Genomic DNA, 23,361 nt, shown 5'->3' with positions numbered 1-23,361 from the left:
AACGGAAGAGAAGACAAAGAAGGAACCACTCCTCTCTTTAAGAATCTTTCACAAAGATTGCATATACTATTTCTGCTTTCATTTAGCTGACAAAAAGTTAGTCATTTAGTTAACTAAACTACAAGGAAGGCTGGAAAATCGAGTTTGGGTACTGAGAAAAGAAGGAAGAATGGATATTGAGGGACAAGTAGGAGTTTCTAACATAGTCTTAAATCTCATCTCTTTTTAAAATATTTATTATTCCCCAAGATTTTTTAAGCTTTATTACAGAATATCTGTACCAAAATGCTTACCTCTTTGTATGAAGGAAGGATTACCTGCCATCAGGATGCACATGCTTTGAGTTGTTTTTCTAGAAGTAAATAGGAACTTACACTAGTGTAGCTTGCTTCTCTCTCATTCTATAAACTATTTCAGAAGAGAGTCAAACATGTATATGGCTATGCTTTCAAAAATATGGGCATTTGAAAGACATTGGGATTAAGTTGCTGATGGGAGCATTTCAGTGTCAGCATTTCAAATGTACTGATTTGAGTCTTTAGTAAAATTGCACATAAGCCTAAAAAGGGCTCCATACATGCCCTGATTCAACTGGTGTTTCATCATGTCACTATTTAAGTATATGTTTTGTTAGACTGCTATTACCTGAGGACCTTGAAGAGGCTCTCTTGGATTCTGGAGTCCGTGTGACTTCAGGACTATTTTCAGGTTTGGGCCAGAACAGGTTCTAAAAGACCTACTTTACCTAAAACTGGACAAGTAGAATCCAGTCCAGTTGGTTCAAGCCCAATAAGAGAAAGGAACAATCCAGCTGCCTTTCACTCTATGTCCTGCCGGTTCTAGTTTGTTCTTACTTCCTCAGGGCTACTTCATGAACTTACTCTGATAGAGTGGCATTCACTTCCCATCTTTTGAGATTACATCCATCTGTCACCACTGGAACTAGCAGAAAGACTAAAGCATGTTGTGTAAACATGGACTTCCAAAAATATTGTCTCTCTTCCTCCAGAAGCTTATGGAGTTGTGTAACAAGAAGACTTTGTGTAAGTCAGTCAGAACCGTTGTATTTTGATAAGGGTTGCTTAAGACTAAGGTCGCGCTTCTGTCGGTGTGAAATGACTCTTCTGAAAGAATGAATATTCAGTGTCAATATTTGGGGAAAGACTAGTCTTTAGAGAGAAACAGAAAACCAAAGCTTGAAAGATGATTTGACTCTGTCAGAACAGGAAGGATTTCTTTCTGCAGTCTACACTCTGAAGACAGAGGTTATATTTATCAGTTGGTTTCGGTTACAGACACAGGAAAAAAAACAAACAAACCTCAAACTGGCTTAAATAATAAAGAGGATTCAGTGGCGCCCGGAACTAGATCAGAGATATGGTGGGCGTCAAGGCAGGGTGACCAACTGGCTCAACAGTGTTGTGTCACTTTTTGTCTCCACAGTGTTGTCCACAGAACTAGCTTCTTTCTAAGGCCAGCCCTCTTCTCTGATTACCTGAAGTTGTTGGGCCTACGGTCTTTACTAAACAAATCCAGCAAAGAGCTCGTCTCTGATTGGACCACCCATGAACCGATTAAAACCAGCAAACTGCCAGGCAGTGATTGGTCTAAGCCAAGTTACCTGAACCGATCACTGTGACAAACAATTACTCAGAACTCTATGAGGCCCAATGTCAATACCCTTCTACTAACTGTATTATAATGCTTCTTAATTATCTTGAAATGGAATTCCTGGAAAATATAACCTACCCATACACATAATTTTTAAAATATCAGTAAATGCCCTAACTATAATACAAGAGAAATAGAAAAGATATAATTTACAATTTTAATGATGTTTTAATATGTAAACAATCAAGCAGGGCATAATGAAGTAGTCAAATACTTGCATGTACTTAAATTGAATGTATGAATTTAAGGGAAGTGAGAAATTAGAAGGCATTCTAATCAAGAAGAAAAATGAAAGTGCTGACATACAGATGAAACCTACAGTAAAATATAGATTTGGGTAGTAATGACATGACTGGCCTGTTTGTATGCAAAAAGAAAAAGGGAGACATAACTTCAGTTGAAACAGAAATATGTATGGAGAAAAGGAGGAGTATGGCACTCTCGCCAATGAGTCGGGCCTTTTAATAAGTGTAGTGTTCAAATAATCATCTATGTTGTGATACAGGAAAAGGTGGTGATAAAATATCACAAGTACCTTATATTGAGGATATATTCAGACACCAGTGTTTAAAAGACTGATATGGAGACAAATTCTTTAATGTCAACAGGGTACAGAGGATGGGTTAGAAAGGTTAAGTACTACAGTAGTACCAGAAGCCATAGATAAGTTAGATAGAAGGCCTCTGGGGACAGTATAAAACAAACAGAATAGGTGGCTCCAAAATTAATAAATCATTTCAATATGTAATTCTTATAATATAGATTGACTGTAATTATAGTAGCAGGGTAGCACATATGAAGTAATGCTTATTGATGAAATTGAAATTTTAAAGTAATGCTTATTGATGAAATTGAAATTACTGAATTTCATGTATGTTTACTATATTAGCTATCTATTGCTACATAGCTAATTATCCCCAAACTTACCAATTTAAAACATCAAACGTTTATTATTTTGCACAGTTTTTAAGAGTCCAGAATCTGGGAGCAGCTTAGCTGAGTTGTTCTGGCTCAGGATTCCTCACGAACTCACAGTTAAACTGTCAGCTGGTGCTACAGAGTCTGAAGGTTTGAATGAGGCTCTGCTTCCAGTACGGCTCACTCACATGGCTGTTGGCTGGAGGCCTCAGTTCCTGGACACATGTGCTTCGCCACAAGACTGCCTCAAGACATGGCAGCTGGCTTCACTCAAAGCAAGTGATCCGAGAGAATGGGAGCAGGAAGCTTTTAGCCTCAGAAGTGACATGCCATCACTTCTGCTATATTCCATTGGCTACAGAGACCAAGTCTGATACAATGTGGGAGGGGTGAATATCAGAAAGTAGAGATCTTTGGGGGTCATCTCAGACACTGGCTATGACATCCAGTCATTTAGTAATATTTGGTTCTAAATGAAAAGGGATCGCCAATCTCCTCTGGTACATATTTGCATTCAGCACTAACAATGCAAACTGCAATAGGCATGTGCATGGTGCCATCAGTAATGTTTTTCTGAAATGGAGTACAATTCTTGGTAAAATTCTCAAGTAAAATTCTCAAAGTACAATTCTCACAGTAGTTGCTTTTGTGGAAAAAAAAATAGTGCATTTAAAATCATGCAAAAAATATGTTGCACTTATATGTAAAATGTAATTCTGTTCTAGGCTTAGACAATTACAAGCAGAGTTTTTACCCATGTGAATGTCTGGTGGGACGTTTAGATGTTGGGCAGGACATGGAGAAATTCCTCTTTGGTCGACTGCCCTGCACATTGCGAAACACCCAGCATTTCTGGCCCCACCTCCTAAATGCCTGTGTTCAAGGGTGATGTTCGAAATATTTAACAACCAAGATATCAGGGACTTACCAACCAATCAGAATAGATGCCAGCCAGCGTAATGTATTGGTCCAAATGGGCTAAACAGAAGTTCTGCCAGTAGTGCCCCTCTGAACATGGTTGCCAAGCGAAGATTCCCCCATATATTTTAAAAATGTCCTCTAGGGGGCAGTACACCTTTGCTGAGAACCACTGATTTACTACCAGGCCCTCGCCCTGCACCCAGCCTCTCAATTTCATCATCTCTAAGGATTACCGCAATCCTGCAAATTGGGTCCGATTATACTCATCTGACAGATGAGAAAAGGGAAGTTCAGGAAGGTCACATAGCTAGTGAATGGCAAAACCTGGATCTAAATTCAAATCTCCCTACCTCCAAGCCCATGTCCTTTCCTCTGCATTGCATTGCCTTGAACTCATTGGTATTAGGGGCTGTCAGGGAGGCAAGGATCTCGAGGGAAATGAAGGACAAGAATGATTGATAGTCCAACTGTAAAACAGACTGAATCCGAGGCAGCCACAGGAGGAATCTCAGGGTATTAAGTTCTTGATACCAGTGGCTACCACTGTGATCTGCTCCAGCCTCCTCTCTCCAACACCATAGTGCAGTGTGTGGGGAAGAACAGGGATATGGAATCAGACCAACCACAGACAGCCTGGGTTCAAATCCCAATTCTGCCACTTTCTAGCCGTGTGACCCAAGGCAAGTTATTTAGGCTCTCTGTGTCTTAGTTTCCTCGTCTCTAAAAAAAGAGTTAACAAGTACCTATGTCATCGGGTTGTCGTGAAGAGTCGATTAGTTAATACAAGAAAAATATTCAGTGAGAGAGAGCTATTGTCACCTTCCCTGTACCTCATGCCTCATTATTATGTCATGTCTCATTCCTCATTCATGATAACTTTAGCTTGCATTTGCCCTCTGTTTGCCTCATGGTCTCTATGTAAACTTGCACTGCTATTTATTTCATTTGTTCGGCATTGATTAGTTCTAATTTCCATGAGAGCATACAACAGCCTCATGCAGGCTTAACAAATAATGTGTTACAGATATATTAATAGGCAGCTGAAGAAAAAAATATGAGTATGTATAGTGTGTTCACATTCGTGCGTGCATGTTTTTGAGAGGCAGTGTGTGTGTACAAATTACATAGATGAATTTTTGGAAAGATATTGTTGAAGCAGGATAATGACCCCCCCAAATATGTCCTAATACCCAGAATCTATGAATATGTTATGTTACATAGCAAAGGGAAATTAAGGTTGCAACTGTAATTAAGGTTGCTAATCAACTGACTTTAAAATAGGGAGATTATGCTGGATTATCTGGTGGGCCCAATGTAACCACAAAGATCTTTAAAAGTGGAAGAGGGAGGCAGGATAGTCAGGGCAATGTGACATGAAAAGGATTCAACCTGCTGGTGCTGGCTTTGAAGACAGAGGAAGGGGGCCACAAGCTAAGGAATGCAGACAGACAACCTCTAGGGGCCGGAAAAGGCAAGGGATTGGATTCTTCCCTAGAGCCTCGAGGATGGATGAACACCTGCAAGCAAGAGCCTTGACTTTAGCCCAGTGAGATCCACTTTGGACTTCGGGCCTCCAGAACTGTAAGATAAATTTGTGCTGTTTAAGCCACTAAATCTGTAGTTTTTTGTTACAGCAACAGTAGAAAACAAATATGCAGGAAACTGCTGATGATTCCATCTGGGAAGTGGGCTCAGGAGGTCTGGATCTGGGAGGGCTAGGTTGAAGGAGAACTCATTTGTTCATTGCCTATCCTTTTGCATCGACTGAATTTACTACTTCATGCATGTGAATTTTCATAATAAAATTTTTTTTCCAAAATAAAGTATCTTACCTTGTTGTAGTATGTAACACTTCACCAGCCAGTTGATGCATTTGCTGCCCTTGGGCCAAAGGCACTGTAAGTGATAAGTTTATGGGTATCTCCCAAACCTCTCAAGATATTCAAGTTTGTAAGAATGGGACCGAGCCAAAGGCATGCACAGGCACTCTTCCTCCCTAGGCCAGCTCCCTGACACCCGTGTCCAGAAGGCCATGGAGTCGTGACTTCTCAGGACACTTTTTCTTGGGTGTTGGAGAGAAGAAAGAGAGAGCAGGTAGACTCTTTAGAACTCTCCCTTCCCACAGGTCGTGGACAACATGATGTGTAAGGGGAAGCAGTAGGGACTGACATCCTCGCTACTGCTTTATCCCCTCCTGAGTTTGGGAATAAAAGGTTTTGTATATGTAATTAAAGATTACTTTCTCTCAGTCGTTTTGTGGATCCAATTTGTAGATTCTCGTTTAAGTCAGGCCACCACTCAGTTTGATAAGAGTAGCTAATTGTTGTAAGAAACGCACAATAGCAAATGCTTGAGAATATTAACAAAGATTTGCGGAGGTTTGGCAGAAACTTGTAAATTATGTTAAAGAAAAAAACTCCACAGGCCCAAAATTGCATCACTTGTACTAAAAGCCCATGATACCAAACGTAGATTTAATACCGCTAATTTGCAGTTTCAGCCTCTCCCAGAACTATAAGCTTAATCAACCAGTCTGGAATTTTCTGGTCAAGCACCAGTAAGGTATTCTGTCTCACTGTCCCTGTCCATCCCCCATAGAAAGAAGAGGCCATCTACACGATTAAAACAAAACAAAACAAAACAAAAAACCCTTCCCTTTCTCTTCTCCCAAAGAAAAGATATCCAGGCTCAAGAATTACCCTTTCTTTTGTTACTAGCTCCCTTGTCCTACTCTTCTTCCTGTAAAAACGTTCCATTTCCTGCAGCCGCTCAGAATGCCCTTCTAGTTGCTGATGGGATGCTGCACCATTCATGAATCACTTAATTAAAGCCAATTAGATCTTCAGATTTACTCGGCTGAATTTTGTTTTTTTAACAGTAATAATCAACTTTAGCTGTAGATGCAAAAGCATCTAAATTTAAATTAAAACATTGCTAGTCATTTTTATTCTTAATGCAATTCAGAACAGTTCTCGTTTCTTATGCTCCGGAAGACATTTCTTGGTTTTAGAAAAGTAGCAACCTACCAAACTCATTTTCTTTTACTTATTTATTTATTTTTTTTTTTTTTTAAAAACAGCTTTCACGTATCATAAAATTCACTCATTTAAAGTGCACAATTCAGTGGTTCTTAGTGTGTTCAGAGTTTTGCAACCATTACCACACTCAGTTCTAGAACATTTTTATCACTCTCAAAAGACAACCCAGAACCATTAGTCGTTCCTCATTTCATCCCGAACTGTACAGACCAAGGCAACCACTAATCTATTTTCTGTCTCTATAGATTTGCCTATTCTGGACATATAAATGGAATCATACAATATGTGGTCTCTCTTGTCTGGCTTCTACATTTTCATTTAAAGCCTCCTGCTAGCTGAAGGCTTGACAGAGAATTAAGGAAATTGAAACTGGAAAGATCAGCTTTGAAATCAATATTCCCTCCACTGAAGAACTTTTTTCAACAAATCTTGAAAACAATAAGAACCTCTATTTATTATTATATTAGCACAGCGTGTCCATAACTTAATACTTCGAATCGAGTCCTCACTGTGTATCAGTAATCGTGCTGGATCTTTACATATAATATCTCATTAAATCCTGGCAATCACTGACCATTATTCCTATTTACACCTGAGAAGTCTTGTAGGTCAGTGGGGTTTTGTAATTTGCCCAGAATCACACACCTACGAAGTGGCAGAGCTGAGAGTTGAACCAGTCTTTGTGCCCCATGCACTATAATCCAGTTCATAGTTCCTATTTATCCCAAAGCCATGAGATTCCCATGAACTCAACTGTATCAGTCACAGTTCTTCGTTATAAACAGCAGCCCCCACTCTAGCAGTGTTAAGCAGAAAAGGAGTTTATTAAAGGACACCGAAACTTTGGGGAGGGCTGGAGAAAGTGGCCCAAGGTTGTTCCAAGACAATGCCTAAAACCACACTGAAGAACTGGCCTGGTGAGAAAAACACCAAAGCTACTGTGGACACGACCATGCAGTACAAGCCAGGACCCTCGCTGTCACTGCTACCGACACTGACACCACTTCTGTGCCAGGGGCTCCCCCGGGCAGCCACTGCCTTCCTGCACCAGCTAAGTGACATAGAGCCAATGCATTTCCTCCCATGCCTCATTCTGAACCCACATCTCCCAAGGACAGGTCTTGTTGGCAGAGCCTAGGCCACATGTGCATTTCTTAACATATTTTAGAAAATTAGGGGTTTTCTCTCCTGCCAAGGCCAACTTTAAAAGTCTGATTTCTTGTGCTGGGAACATCATCCTCAGACGAATGACACATGCCACCATCAATATGGACTGTTTGGAGGATGACAGGCAGCAAAAGTACAACAGCCATCCAATACATCATTTAAGCAAAGCTCACTGAGAGTCTTAGGGCTCAACTGGGCAAATTATGGTATAAAGTGTGGCTAAATGGAAAAGCTGAGAGGACGAAGCCACAGAACCAGGATCACCCACAGAGATAAAACCAGAAAGAGCAAGAAGCCCAGCTATAAATGCCCAAACTAAATCACCACTGAACCACATGCTCCTTGCTAGAACGTTCTCAAGATGCACCAAGAAGGACCCTGCCCCGCCACTGAGTAGGTCTCTCTTGTAATAATGTTAAGTTTACTGGCATGTATTCGGATGTATCTGCCCTGTTGAGACCTTTAAGTAGGATCTTTCATTTAGTAGGGCTGGGGGACAATGGCATACATCAGTTATCTAGAGAAAATAGGGGTCCTTGAAGAGGAAGCCAGATCTTTGAAACTGGTCTTGGCAGGAAAGAAAATCCCATAGACCTTACCTTCCTAGGTCTAGATTTGGAGGAGTGGGGGTATGCTTAGGGCACTTTAGGGCTGTCCCAGAGGCAAGAGAATGAGGGGCTCTGTCAAGCCAAAGGAGGCTTGGGACTGGGCTCAGAGGCAAACTGGAGAGGGCCACGGGCCAGAGTGGAGTCTTCCCTTCCCTTCTGTCATCCTCGAATCGTGAGGAAAGTTGTAATTTGATGTTCTAGTCTTGTCTCAGTTGGGCAAGAAGTGTCGTGACCACATTTGTGGGTCTGCCCTTAGGCCGGAGAAGGAGCCAGGTGTCCCCCACCTGGAGCCGAGGTGGTGACAGCAGCAGTAATACCAAGAAAAGTGAGTACCTGAGGATAATTTTGGGGGCTGAGGGTTCCACTTGTCTCAGTTACTGATTTCTGAGAATCCAGGTGGTGGAATGGTGGGTTCTCTTTCAGGACTTCAGAAAATGTGTGTTGATGAACAGAACGTTGTGGAAAAGGAAAGGCACTAATTCTAGGAACAGGCGAATCACCATCGGCCGTGTCTGAGAGGTATTGGGAGTGTCCCAAAAGGTGGCTGAGGCCCCGTGACGGGGACCCAGGCAGTTGGCAGCAGGAAAGTATGTTAGGAAGTAATAAGCCCCAGCCATAGAGACAGGTTAGAGGGGACTTTCATCTTTGGGAGGGGTACCCCCAAAAGTAAGGCTATGTCCTGGCTGCAGATAAAGAAAATGAATAGTAATGTAGTCATTGTATCAAAGAACTGAAAACTATCGTCTTGAGATACCAAACTACTGAGGCCAAGCCTGGGGCACACAGAAAACGGCAAAACCATTTCACAGAGCTGTCAAAAGCCACCGCAGCTCTACGATTTGAAGAAAGGAGCTGTGGAAAGGCTGGGAACCAGGCAGAGTCTGATACGGCCTTTACTGTGTTCAGAAATCTTGATAAATTACTACTACACCTGAAAAGCTGACCAAATTAGAAGGTGAAAAACTAACAGGAAAAAGTCAATGCTGCCTCATAAGAGAGATTAGTGTCAGATTCCAATAAACTGGCCAAAATCTTTTCTTATCTGGAGTTTTGTTACTTAAATAAGTGAATCTTATTTACATACGATTTTTACATAAGTGAATTTGCCTCCTTAACAAGAATAATCTATGTCATAGTCAGTTTTGATATCGTTAGTCAAAAAAGGTAGAAAGCACTTGGAATATTACTCAGCCATAAAAATAAAAATGATATATTACCATTTGTAACAACTTGGATGGATTTAGTGGGTATTATGCTAAGTGAAATAAGTCAGACATAGAAAGACAAATGCCATATGATTTCACATATATGTGGAATGTGAGGAACAAAATAAGTGAACAAAATGAAAACAGATTGGGGGGTTTTGGGGGCTGCGTAAAAATGGTGAGGGGATTAAGAAGTACAAATTGGCAGTTACGAAATAGTCACAAGGATAGAGAATATCATCAATAATATTGTAATAATTATGTATAGTGCCACATGGGTACTAGACTTATCAGGGGGATCACTTTGTAAATTATATAAATGTCTGACCACAATGCTATACACCTGAAACTAATATAATATTGAATGTCAACTCTAATTGAAAAATAAAAATTTAAAAGATACTTATTTAGGTGGCCAGCCAAAAATATGGTTATTATTATTTGTTTATACAATGGGCCATTGAATAATCATAAAAATTAACTTTATTAATACAGTCAACATTTACAAACATAAACTGTCCTGTACTGAAATTAAGGATTTATTAAAGTTTTCTGGTAACTTAACCTTCCCATCCATTATCCAGTATTGAAAATAGTTTCCTTTATATATGTTGCTGCAATGCATTAGGTACCATACATCTAATTCCCATTTTTAATAAGATTCACAGAATCATTGCCTTCTAAAATATTTTAGAACTCAGCTCTTACTATAAAGCTATATTCATACCGTTCACAATTTTGTTTAGAGTAATACTATCATTATAGAGACCAAATGATAACTCATTCAACAAAATACTCATATATTATACCAATTAATGCCCAATCATCTAAGCAAAAAGCCCTGAATTTTCCTTTTGAATATGTAGTTTTGTTTTAATTATCGCATACGTTACAAAATAACTGTTTCTACAAAACCAGAGTGGCAAGTGCCATGCTTCTGAACTGCATCCATAATATGGTACCCTGAATTAAATAAGGAAACGCACCTGCTCCTTTTGACCACTCTCCATATCCTTCTAGTTGTCCAATTCTCTGTCTAAAGCAATTACATGAACTAAAAAATGTCAGATTTTCTGAAAGTGAATGGGACACAACAATCTCATAATTGTCAATCTTGTCATTTGCCAAAGCTGCAAAATGACATCTTGTCTTTATTAAAGGATTCCTAAGACAGTAAAGTGAGATTTCACATGGCTGAAAAAACCTCTGGGAGTCCCACATGAGACAAAGAGACTGAACATTTCAATTGCTGATTAGAGATGAAGCCAGAAGTGAAATCTTAAGTTTCCATCGAGCCCAAGGAATTTTTTTTCCACCTCTGAAAGGTCAGAAAATTCAGTCACAACTCTTTAAAAGTGGAAATTAGAGTCTATTTCTACAATAGCTAAAATCAACTAGTTTGGCTGATTGATTTCTGCAGCCAATGCATCATGAAGTTAGGCAGGAAAAGGTACAATCCAGATATTTGGCATTTTTTTCTTTTTTAATTCAGTACCCACAGAGAAGGCCGAGAGAGAGAAAGAGAGAGAGAGTATGTGTGTTCAGTAACTCTATTAGGCTAATTTCCTGATCCTAACATTTCCACCCATATAGAGTGTCCCAAAGTCTTAGAACAGTTTTGAGCTTTAATAAAATCTAAGGTTTACAGATGAAGCAAACTTGCAGAAAACATACATCATTTGGAGGTTCACTTGCCTACCTTCTGTAATTTTGTGACTTTTGAGAATACGTTTTTAATTTTTGTTGTTGTTGCTAAGTACCTGTGTTTAAAGATGGCAAAAAGCGACTTTTTAAATTAGAGCTTAAAACTGCACTTTTGGAATATTCTTTTATGATCCCCAGTCTGAGTCCCTGTCCTAACTCATTTTACCTGCTGACTGAGTTAAACTCTGAAATAGATTAAATTGTTTTCTTACAAGTAAGTTCTCTTCTTTTCTTGCTATATTCCCAGAGCAAAGCTGGCTGAACACATCCCTGATGTAGTTTCTTACAGCTTTCTCACTTACACATCACTGGAGATGTGGTTAGTTTTGTGAAAAGTACCCAGCTGTGAAAAGGTTCTCAAACTCCTGTGTTATACCCATAAATCTCAGCCTCTATGTGTGATGTCAAGACAACTGAAAATGATTTGGGGCAGTACCGTGAACATGAAATGGTTATATTTTAATAAATTTCCATGTATTCATCCAGTTGAAAAAACTTCTCTTGACTCCAGGTGTTTTCTTCCCTTCTCCCTGATCAATGTTACTTGGATTTTGATCTGTGACTTCTTTTGTTTTTATAAGGGTCTCATATATTTCCTGGGCTTTGGCAATTTCCTTCTGTGCATCAAAATGGACTTTTTGCCTGGTTAGGAGGGGAACAATTAAATTAAAATCATTAATTCGCTTGTTTAGTTTTCTGATGTTTTCTTGAAACTGCTCACAAACTTGGTTCCACTGTTTCTGTTCAGTTGGTGTCATTGGATTCCCAAGTTTTTTCCTTGACACTAAAATTGCCTCTCTGAGTTGATCAATAGTATCCTTTATTTCCTTTTGCATTAGGATCCACTCTGGTTGGTATCCATTATCTATCAATATTCTGTTCAGGTTGTGGGTCATGGGATCAATATATGAACAGCCAGAAAATTTTTTTAGAGGTTTTCCTTTCCCACTGAGATTGTCAAAATCTCCTTTTGCCATTGATTCTTGAATGAGATCCTCCACTAAACGCTCTATTGCTTGAGTTATCTTTTGTTCTTTACTATGTCTTACATCTTTAACAGCTAAACTATCAATGAAATACTGGCTTTGTAGTTTCTGCTTTTGATATTCCATCACTTGCTCAGTTGCACGGTCCGCTCTAAATTGCCTGTATTGCTTCTCTCGTTGACTTGGAGTTCCAAAACCAATACCTTCAAAACTTAAATAATGCCGATGTTGGGGTGTTTTATATTTGAATTTTTCTTCTTCTTCTTCTTCAACTTTATTCTGCCTGGCATTTGTTTGTTCTATCACATGGGAAAGCACCTTCCTATAAGCTTCTTCGATCTTTATAAATGTTGCAGAATCAGCTGTAGTAGAGCCAGTGTCTGGATGGTATTGCTTGGCAAGCTTACGAAAAGATTCCCTGACATCATCTGCAGAGCATCCTTCATCTAGATTCAGCAGTCTATAATATTCTCTCATCTCCTTTTTGGATTTATGAGTTGACATCATCCTATGTCTAATTACACCAAGATAAGGAAGCATTTTCATTCGATTAGGAATCACTGCAGCATTTATCAGATGAGATCTTAAGATCTGAGCCATCATCACATACATTGCGTTCATTATTGTATCCAGAGTTCTTCCTAGCAATGATCTATAAAACGACAACAAATATAAGGTGAAGAAAGTTGTATTATCTGCTAATTTCATACTTTCAGCAATAAGGAATTATAAATACAGTATGGGGCAGTACTTTCTAAGGCTGCTGCCAAAATTCATAAAGCTATATTTCACTTATGTGGGCAGAGAAATGGAAGTTGATGATATTAGCATTAACATACTGTGATATAATTTGGATTCTAATCACTAACCACAGAATTTTAGAGCAGGCAAGTTCTTAGTGACCATCTAATCCAATCTTCTCATTTTATGAGAAAATGTAGGCCTAGACTGTTAAGCAAAGTAACCAAGTCACGTAGCGAGTTGTAAGCAAAATGGTCAGAGCACAAGAAGTTTAATTGTCTGTATCCACAGCAGATTGTCAATTTCATCAGCACCACTATTTCTTAGTGTTATTACTGTCTTTATTGTCTCAAGGAGTCGTCTCATGAGATTTACACACATGAAACAGGACACGACAAAGTGTGTACCTAGTCTGACACTAAATTGAATAAAATCAAGCATCCGAAAGACTTGTTAGAAAGGAGCTATTCATGATACGCCAGAAAACCAAGGTGGTCCCAACATGTTAGCTGTAATTTTGAAAATGCATGGTATAATATAGAAGAAAGACTTGTACGTAGATAATGGCAATGAAATGATGCAAGTGGTTTAACTGTGATTTTGATGTATAAACCCTAAAACTGAGGACCCCAATTTTCTGGACAATTAAGGTAAATGGCTTTTGGAGTCGCTTGGGATGGTGGTGGTTGCGCTGTGGTCGTTGTGGGGGAGCGGTCAGTCCCGATAAGGGACACGCCCCACCCCGCCCCCTACTCACCACAGACGTGGGTAAGGGGCCCGCCGGCTTCCGCCCCCATGCTGCGCCTCTGCGCATGCGTGCGCGGTCTGTCCTTCACTCGCCCGGCGACTCTGGGCGGCAGGGGGCGAGTGTCCTCACTGGACTAGACCATCTGTCGTTTTATCCTGAGGGGACTTGAGGAAGCGGCGGAGGGCAGAATCATACCTACTTGGGACATATCCTACCTTACTATTGGATCCAAGAATGTCTCTTAAAACGAACTCAACCCAAGAGGACACAGGCAGCATATTCTGGGAGGACCCGTTTTGCCCAGGGCGATCCGCTCCGTCTCCGTCCCCACCTCTAGCGGGAGGTGGTCCGGTCGATTGGGATTGTGGGAAATGTAGTTCACCCTCCCGGAAGTGCGGCGCGCTTTGGGCTCCGCCGCGCTCATGCGCGGGCGCCTCCCGCGAAGGAGGCGGGGTGCGAGCAGCACCGGAACAGAGGCGTGTCGGTGCTGTTGCGGAGTGCTGTCAGTGGAGGTTGGGGCCTTTGAAGTCTTAGGGGTTTGGAAAGTGATGGCCCTCAGTAACTAATTCTTGGGAGGGGCAGAGAGTACGTTTCCCAGAACAGGACCTGAACGGCCTTTTCCGGGTCTGCAGACCGGGACACCAGCGCAGAGACGTGAAAGGTCGACCTAACCCAGGATGGCCTAACCCAGACTAGAAACCTAGCCTTTCATGAATTTAGCAGGCATTTAGTGAGAGGCTCGCTTAGCCAGGCGTTGGTAGAGGGCGAGGACAGTCGAGGACAAAATCAAAATAGGCGTCTGCTGGCTTTAAGTTCAGTCACCGTAATGGGAATATACGACGGGGAGGTAATTAAAAATACGAAAGAGAAACTTGGGGCATCATACCTGGGTTTAAAATCTTATTTCTTCCATGTGCTTTTTCCCTGTGTCTGTTTATGAGAGTACTAATAAATGGTAAACGTGTATTTAGCACTTCTGCCAGGCACTGTACTAAGTGCTTTATGTATAGTCTCTTAATCATTACAACAGCCCTTTAAGGTCAATGCTGTTGTTTTTCCTATTTTACATATGATGAAATAATTGCATCATATTTACTGAGTTTTTGTGAGAATTGCACAATGTATGTAAAACCATTGGCACAGTGCCTGGCACTCTGAGTAAAATTTTTATTATGACTAGATCTAAAGAGAGCCAGAAATAGGAACTAGCTGTTCTAAGCTTCTGAGATATAGACAGTATAATAATTTATTACCTTCTCTGTTGGTGCACAGAGGTTTAAATTCTAATGCAGAGGGATTTCCTTATAAGCAAACAATGAACATAAAAGAACTGTGTGAAAGAAAATAGTGTTTCTACAAGTGTTAAACACAGCATAAAAGCATCAATACAGTTTTAAAACCACTCATAGTTGTATAGCACTTTTCATTTTACAAAAGTTTCATCACATCAAAATTTTAACGTGATGTTTATATCTTATTAATAATTATACTTCAGTTCCAAGTAGTTAAATGACTTGGTTAAGTTGGTAAATGGCAAATCTAGGACTAGAACTGTAAGTCTGTTTCTCTTTTTAGAGGACCTGTTTTATAGTATGATTCTGTATGTGTAGAAGGTAAATTGGAGTCAGCCAAGGTATCCATAAAAAACACTTTCAGCTGCAAAGCGTACACTAGCTACCTGATTGGATTATGTTTCTAATGTATAAGAAATGTAGAGATGGGCCATTCCTGCTATTGATCTAGCTATCAGAGTTGCCACATTGCTTTACCATTCTCTCTCTGTATAGGTACTTTTTTTTTTCTGAATCATTTAAAAGTAATTGCATGTATCACATCTCTTTACCCCAAAGTACTTCAGTATTTCATCAGAACAAGGACATTCTCTTCTGTCGCCATAGCAGTTACCAAAATCAGCAGATTTAACATCGATACAATATTATTTAATGTTACAGTTTTGTGTTCCAGTTTCACCAATTGTGCTAATGATGTCCTTCAGAGCAATACATAGACTTTTAAGTCAGCAGGTCGAATGATAAACCAAAGCATTCTTGTTCAGTGTAGTTATAGGCAGAAAGAGTCTACCATGTTGTAATAATAGTTCTTTTCTTTTTAAAAAAGGTGGCTACATATTCTTCAGTCAGCAGTCCTAGTGATTGTAATAAGATGTTAAAATATCAGATTTAGAGTCGGAATAAGCACAGGTTGACTAGCATTTTTAATATGGTTGTATTACCTTGCTTAATTAAACTCGACTCAAAAATGTGGTTTTAAGGCAAAAATGTGTTCTGTTTTTAGTATAACATTCTTAACCGTATTTAGGTTATGTCATTATTAAAATCACATGTGAACCTCGGTCCGTTGTTTTCCACAAAGTCTAATTATTACCTCAAGTTTATCAGCTGAGATGTAGTATAATCTTACACATAAGGACTGGTTTTAAGTGAAAGTACGTTGAATTGGATATATGTGGTATTTCCTAGTTTAGAGCATCTTTTTCATGAGTCTCTCACAATATAGTTGAGCATTTGAAACAAATTTTCCCATAAACAGGAGGAAAGTAGACAGTTGGTAAGAATTTAGTCAGGGCACCAAAACCTTTACTAATTATGTTACTGAGTGGGTGGAAAATAGATGATATTTTTAAAAGTTACGAAAACGCAAACTTCTCGACTTTATAATTATATCAAATATTTACTGACTACCACAAGGAGTGTGTTACTGCAAAAGCAACCTCTTTTTTCTTTGTACTCTCAGATGTAATTTCACACTTTGACTAAAGCAAGTGAGGGTTTTTTTTTCCTTTTTGTTTGCCGGTTCTGTGATGACTGCAAAGAAGTTCATTTTTTTCCCCAATAAGTTGCCATAGTAACCAAAAATCACACTTCCTTGAAGATTGATTTATGATTCAGTCTGGATCCTAAAACTGAATATTGTCCAGTGACATTTGCAAATGGTATCTTCTGGATCCACAATTTTTAGAACAACCATGAAAATGCTTTCCTCTCTGAGTGACATCTGAATCAATATTTTACTCCATTTGATCAAGGAAGAGTTTGATGCAGAGAGCGTCAGCTTTAAAATAAAGAAGTGGGTAGATTTACAGAGTACAGCACTAAATGCTAAGGGAAAGGTTTCATAGAAAAGAGAAGATTCACATTCATTTGGGTATTTTTTCCTTTTCCCTCTTCCCAGGCAGATTACCCAGTTATTGAATTATTCTAAGACGGTCAGTAAGGGCCACATACAGAATTTGTGGATCTTTGCTAATGGTAAACTGCCTTCCCTTACCCAGGATATCTAATTTTCATTTTTGGCATTGAATTAATTGATGGTTTATTGTCACGAGCCTGAATTATCTGCATTTGACTGGTGCTAATGTACAGCACTTTCTGTTCCTTGAAATTATGAATAATGTATATACCTCCCTCTAATTGCAGGCCACTAGTCGAGAAAACAAATGTGTATCAGCTGCCTGGGAGTCAAGATTTGAATTGTTTCCAGCCCATATTACATTTACTCAGCATGTTTATTGAAATCACTGCACAACCGCACTATGCTTTTCTCATGCTTCAAAATTTGTTTCCAGCTTTATTGAGGTATAATTGACAAATAAGAATTGTATATATTTAAGGTGTACAACTTGATAGTTTGATATACGTATACATTGTGAAGTAATCACCACAAACTAATTGACATATCCTGCACCTCATGTAGTTACTGTTTATCTTTTTTCTTTTTTTTTCTTTCTTTTTTTGGGGGAGGAGGGTGAAGATGCAATCTACTCTCTTAGCAAATTTCAAGGACACAATACAGTATCATTAATTATAGTCAATCAAAATGTTTTGATACGTTAAAAAGGCCAGAACAAGGAGAGTTTGCCTCCTTCCTGTCACTGCTCTTTAATTGTCAAAAAAATTCAGCAACAAAACTCAAAATACATTAAAACTGTCACGTACCACTATTTGGTAGAGAACCATCTAAAATGCTTTACAGAGAGAATTGATTTTAAGGCAAATCCAACTCCAAAGGCAGCTTTGTAATGAGATGTTAGGGTGCTTCTGTTTAAAATGCCCACCACCTAGGGATATCCCTTGATGACCTTTTGACCTTAGGGTTTGTCCAGAGACAACTCAAGCTTTGGGCGAGGTTGATACTGGATCATTTGGCCCATGCCATTCTCAAAAGGAGAACACAGTAAATGAGTACATACATCCAGTTTGTTACCTAAGCTCCTTTTTGAAGGGGCTCTTCTCGATTAAGTAAATAACATTTCTTGTATTAAATGAAATTAAAGAACCACGTTATTTCTTTCCTTGACAGCTGAGGCTTAATTATCTACTCTGGGCAATATCCACAGTGGGCATTTGGTTCTGTCTTAGTTCTTAAGGAAATACACACTGAAATATTTATGGATAAAATGATATGATGTCTGGATATTACTCTCTTATGATTTAGAAATGAGTGCATGTACAGAGCAAGGGAGCAAGAGAGAGTAAACAGCAAACTGGAGGGAGATGTTAATTAGGAAATCTAGATGAAGGTTATTTGGAAGGTTTTTGTATTCTTGCAATTTTTCTGTAAGTCATTTTTAATTTCTTAAATTTATAATTGCCAAAAATTGGGAGCAATCAAGATGTCTTTCAATAGGTGAATAGATAAACTGTGGTACATCATACGATGGAATATTATTCAGTGATAAAAAGTAATCGAGTTAACAAGCTGTGAAAAGAATGGAGAAAACTTAAGTGCATATTGCAGAGTGAAAGAAGCCAATTTAAAAAAGCTACATGTTGTATAATTCCAACTTTACGACGTTCTGGAAAAGAAAAAACTATAGAGACAGTAAAAAGATCAGTGGATTAAAAATGGGCAAAGGAATTTAATAGACATTTCTCCAAGGAAGATATATAAATGGCCAACAAGCATAAGAAAAGATGTTCAACATCATTAAATCATTAGGAAAATGCACATCAAAACTGCAATAAGATATCACATCACATCCATTAGGATGGTTACTATTTAAAAAACAACCACAACAGAAAATAACAAGTGGTGGCTAAGTCGTAGAGAAATGGGAACTTTTGTGCATTGTTGTGAGGATGTAAAATGGTGGAGACATTTTTGATTGTTAGAATTGAGAATGGTTACTGGCATCGAGTGAGTAGAGAACAGGAATGCTGCTCAACATCCTACAATGCACTGGCACAGGACAGACCCCACGACAGAATCATCTGGCCCAGAGTGTCAGTAATGCTGAGGTTCAGGGCCCCTGCTGTGGACTATGTTGTTTAAGCCATCTGGTCTGTTACAATAGCCCTAGCAAACTAATACAGCAGGTCTCTGAGCCTCACCGGTTCCTCAGTGGACTCCAGGAATTTGTATTATCCAAACTGTTTCTTCCCAGGTGGAAAACTCTGAAAGCAAGTAGAAGCATTAGCCTCTTCAGTTCCCTCTTGCTGGACATGCTGTTTGTAATGTAAAAATAAAAGATCTTTCAAAGTGAGAAGCAACAGCATTTATTTGAAATAAAAAATAATAGCTATTTGGGAAGTGCTGATTGAAGTAAAAACCCAAATAGTGTTCTGATAAGTAGACAAAGGCAAGGGGTATTTATGAGAAAGTGAAGGGGAGCAGTTACATCCACAGATATTGGTGCAGATAAGCTAACATAGTGACACTAATTCTTAACAATGTTTTTAATTTTCAGTCCAGCTAGTCAGAATATCTGCTTTCTTGTCCTTGCAAACAGTTTGAGACACAATGTTGCTTTAAGCCCAGTCCAAAGTTTACTTTGCCCTGTTCTAACATTCCAAAGGTCTGAGACATAAGATGTGCAAGGTGGTTTTTCTGGGATGGCAGCTCTGATTCCATTTTAAAGTGGTTCCATTTATTTTTTACATCTTGTCTTGCAGATCCAGCTTTGGGGCTGCTGCCTCCTCATTCTCCTGCAGGGCCATCACACCATCTTGGATGTTTGCATTTTGGTGGGGCATGCTTGGGGTCCCAGAGCCTCCACATGCAAAGATTAAGACTTATCTCTCCTTGCTCTACTTGGTTTCTAAGAGAAAAGAATGGGAAACTCACTCCTTGCTCCTTGAAACCCCTTTCTCCCAGCTTCAGCGGCATATCTTTCTCCTGCTCCCCACCCCGCCCGCCCCATACTCACTGCCCCTTCTTTCTAAGGCTGCTTCTTCACTGGCTCCTTCTCTCTCACTTGGTGACTAAGTCGTCCAGTGGTGCAGTGCTCTGAGTCTGTTCACTCTAATTGCTTTCATCTATACTCGGCAACCCGTTCAGTTCCAGTGTCTAAGCTACTGACTGCCAGGAGTATTATCAAGGTCTTCAGTACACGAATCCCTAAGTGTGTTCCCACCTCCCCTCTGAACATCAGCCTTCCCTCGTTTGCAAAAGAAAGGCATACCTTTCACTTATCCAGTAGCATACTAGGGTTCTTTAAACATCCTCAATTGCACCAAAGGCACAACTGAGAAGGTTGATTTGTTGTGGATGCTGAGAAAGAGAAATCCTTTCCAAAATTGGAGGGTTTCCGATACTTGGCTTTAAACAAAAGTGGAGGACCTAATAGATTTGTCAGCTGAATATTTAAAGTCATTTTTTTATGATAGATCTTTTGTTTTGTTTTGTTTTCATATAATTAAAGCAGCAAGGATCGAATGACAGTGCTATAACAAAACTTTTCATGTAAATTTCTGGAGTTAAGTGGTACAGAAAAATTTTAAATGCAGTTTGACTTTCCATGTTCACAAATATTTCAGTTCTCGAACCTTTTTCTTTTTTTTTGTAAAACGAAATAAATTCAGAATATCAAAGTCTCTATGCCTTTATTGCAATGCTCAGAGTGCAGGTGGTGCTCAGGAGTTAGCATTTTTAATAAGCTTACCCAGGAGAATTACCAGGTTAGCAGATGGAGGATTTGAGGATTAGGATTGCTATTCAGCTAGGCAGCCTTTAATATAATTTCTGTCACAAAGCATGGAAGTCCTATCTGTATTTATTTAAGTGACTTCATATTCTGAATATGCAGTATAAGTTTACTGTATTTTATGAGAAGTTAGAAAATGTAATTTTGATGCAGTTCAAAAACTGAAATTTTTAGTGACAGAGGAGTTGTGTATCTCTTTGGGGGAACAGTTTTACTGAGATATAATTCACATGCCACATAAGTCACCCGTTTAAAGTATACAATTCAATTCGATGGCTTTAGATATGTTCATGGGTGATGCAACTATCACTGCAATCAATTTTAGAACATTCTCATTACCCCAAAAGAAACTCTGCACCCTTTAGTCATCACTCCCAAACACATTTATCCCCACAGCTCGAGGCGACTACTAATCTCTCTGTTGGTACGGATATGCCTATTCTGGACATTCCATATAAATGGAATCATAACTATGTGGTCATATGAAACTGAATTCTTTCACTTAGCATAACGTCTCAAGGTTCATGTTGTAGCGTGTCAGAACTTCACTCCTTTTTGTGACTAGACCATATTTTATCAATTCATTACTGATGGACATTTGGATTATTTCTACTTATGAATTTTTAAATATTTGCAATTGGCTCCAGGCAAAGGAAGATGGCCTTTGGTTGTGGTAAATACAAGATTTACGTGGTTTGAGAAAGAATGACTATCAGAGATTGTCTTTTAAAAAGATGGTAGTGGAGTGGCAAAATTTATGTATTGGATAATTGGTAAAAAGCTCAGGGAGATAAGCCAAGAGGAACTGTCAGCATAACATGAACTTAAAAAAAAAACACTGGGATTTTATTAATCTTCCTGAACTGCTTGCAGTTGCATTTGTCACTTCAGCTATGGAGTTGGACCTTTGTGCTCTGGGGGCTGCTAAGTGTGGGAATCCTCTTGCTGTTTGGGGCGTCCACCACTGTTGAAGGGGTCACTCTGACAGCCCAAAGGATTCTCCTTGACCGCTGGCTGTGAGAGAATGGTGGGTGACTTAAACTTGGCCAATCAAATAATCTTGCCTGAGATTTGAAGCCTAGATGAGTGACCTAGAGTCACAGACAGTGAGAGTGAACTTTGGTTCACTCTGGAGCAGAGCGCTCATTGGAAGCGGGGCCAGTGGAGCCTGACTTGGCCAAGGCAGCAGTGTCCTTGCCAGTCTCACCCTGGGGCACAATTCTGGTTGTTTCTGGCAGATTAGCACAGGGGAGAATAACCAAGAAAATTCTGGTGAAAAAAAGTAATGAGGGGCTATCTATACCAGTTATTAAACTTTATTAAATACTACATTTACTTGAGTTATTTAAGTTTATACAGCAGTTAAAAATAGTAAAAAAATTGAGAAGGAACGCTTAAGACTAAAATCTCAGAAATTTTAACATTCCTCTAGAACATCTGGCTTATCATTTTGGAACTCACTCTTGAATCCTTTGTGTGTAACCAACAGGGCTAAGTTAGACCTCCACCTCCAAATCTTTCTCTCTGAACATGTGTGATCAAGGGGCTAATGTTTTTTTCCTGCTCATACAAATAGACAGGTATAATAAAAACGTCCACATTTATTACATTAATAAAATATTAACATCTTGTTTTCACTTTTTTTATAACTTAAATGACCTTTTCTCTTTGAGTATCATTATAAACTAATGGTTGCCCACCCTCAACATGTCCAAATAATATTCAACTATTCACAAACTAGTAGCACACCCTTTAAGCTGACTCTTGTTCTTTCAACATCATCCCTATTTTCATTTTTTTTTGGTTTCTGGCAACCACATATTTCAGACATTTTCATTCTTCCTATCCCAAGATATGGAATCAGCTGTTTTACATAGAGTCCAAGTTCCTTTTAGTGGAGATTCGTATCAAAGGGCTGGAAAGTTTTATTTCTAAAGTTATAAGCTTACATTGGTTTTTCTGATTTACATCTTGGTAGAAGCCTCTACTTTTATAGGATATGATTTTTATCAGCTAATAACATTTTCCTTTATGTCTTCAAACTTTCTATAAACCTCATAGGACAAATATAATAGGTGCTTAACAACACTGAGTGAACTTTCCAGAACCAGAGTCAATTGTTTTTATAGCAAAACCTATGTGAAATGATGCACCTGAATTTCTCATTTACTTGATGGCAGTTGCTGACTACAGACAATGTGAGGAAAAATAATGTCATGAGCCAGCTGCCCAGGCTTAGGAAACCTACCAGTACCAGAGGCAGTGATTAGGGTCTGTTGGCAAAGGATGCCTCTCTTGATCCTCTACTCCTGTCTTATGGCTAGCGTTTACTACCTTCCATATATGACTGCTGTAAGAGTCCTTTGTTGCTGAGTTTAAAATCCAGTGGATGATCTGAACAGGGCCTCCAGGTACCCTTCTCATAAGGCATCACCCTGCAGGCCAGGCAGAGCTCTTAGGCCACACCACCTGGAAGGCTGCTTGGCAGTCTAAGGATGGCTGGCTGCTTCTGGCTGAGTAGCTACTCTAGTAGAAATGTGATACTCAAGGTGTCCAAGGTTGGAGCTATGCACATGTGCTGTCAACCTGGACCTCCCAGTTCCAGAATTGCACATCCAGATTGGAAAAGATTGGCTAGAATGGGAAATACATGCAATGCCATTATACTCTTCACTAGTCTGGGTAGACTGCCCTCCACTTGCCCTTACAGT

At 39.3% G+C, this 23,361-nt stretch overlaps 1 protein-coding gene and 1 long non-coding RNA gene across 3 annotated transcripts; one reads left to right on the top strand and one right to left on the bottom strand.

The window, feature by feature from the left end:
• Nucleotides 1-10,044: 10,044 nt before the first annotated feature.
• DNAJC28 (DnaJ heat shock protein family (Hsp40) member C28) lies at nucleotides 10,045-14,052 on the bottom strand. 2 transcript variants are annotated; one of them, XM_011365675.2, is made up of 2 exons: nucleotides 13,717-14,052; nucleotides 10,045-12,870 (listed from the first exon to the last, which is right to left on the bottom strand). In XM_011365675.2, exon 2 carries the CDS (start codon nucleotides 12,837-12,839, stop codon nucleotides 11,685-11,687), a length of 1,155 nt encoding a protein of 384 aa, XP_011363977.1. In that variant the 5' UTR covers nucleotides 12,840-12,870; nucleotides 13,717-14,052; the 3' UTR covers nucleotides 10,045-11,684. The 2 variants fall into 2 exon arrangements, with proteins under 2 accessions (XP_011363977.1, XP_011363976.1); XM_011365674.2 differs by having other exon boundaries at nucleotides 13,923-14,052.
• Nucleotides 14,053-14,163: 111 nt separating this feature from the next.
• LOC111743452 lies at nucleotides 14,164-21,981 on the top strand. The gene is made up of 3 exons (XR_002781710.1): nucleotides 14,164-14,554; nucleotides 17,145-17,303; nucleotides 19,620-21,981. It is a non-coding gene; the product is annotated as an uncharacterized LOC111743452 (long non-coding RNA).
• Nucleotides 21,982-23,361: the final 1,380 nt, after the last annotated feature.

The sequence above is a fragment of the Pteropus vampyrus genome, unplaced genomic scaffold, assembly GCF_000151845.1.
Source record: "Pteropus vampyrus isolate Shadow unplaced genomic scaffold, Pvam_2.0 Scaffold114, whole genome shotgun sequence".
Lineage (NCBI taxonomy): Eukaryota > Metazoa > Chordata > Mammalia > Chiroptera > Pteropodidae > Pteropus > Pteropus vampyrus.
This window is presented reverse-complemented; position numbering and strand designations above follow the sequence as displayed.

What these genes read in the sequence shown, in the direction of transcription:
- DNAJC28 (XM_011365675.2), bottom strand. Translation starts at nt 12,839, where the DNA reads ATGAACGCAATGTATGTGATGATGGCTCAGATCTTAAGATCTCATCTG.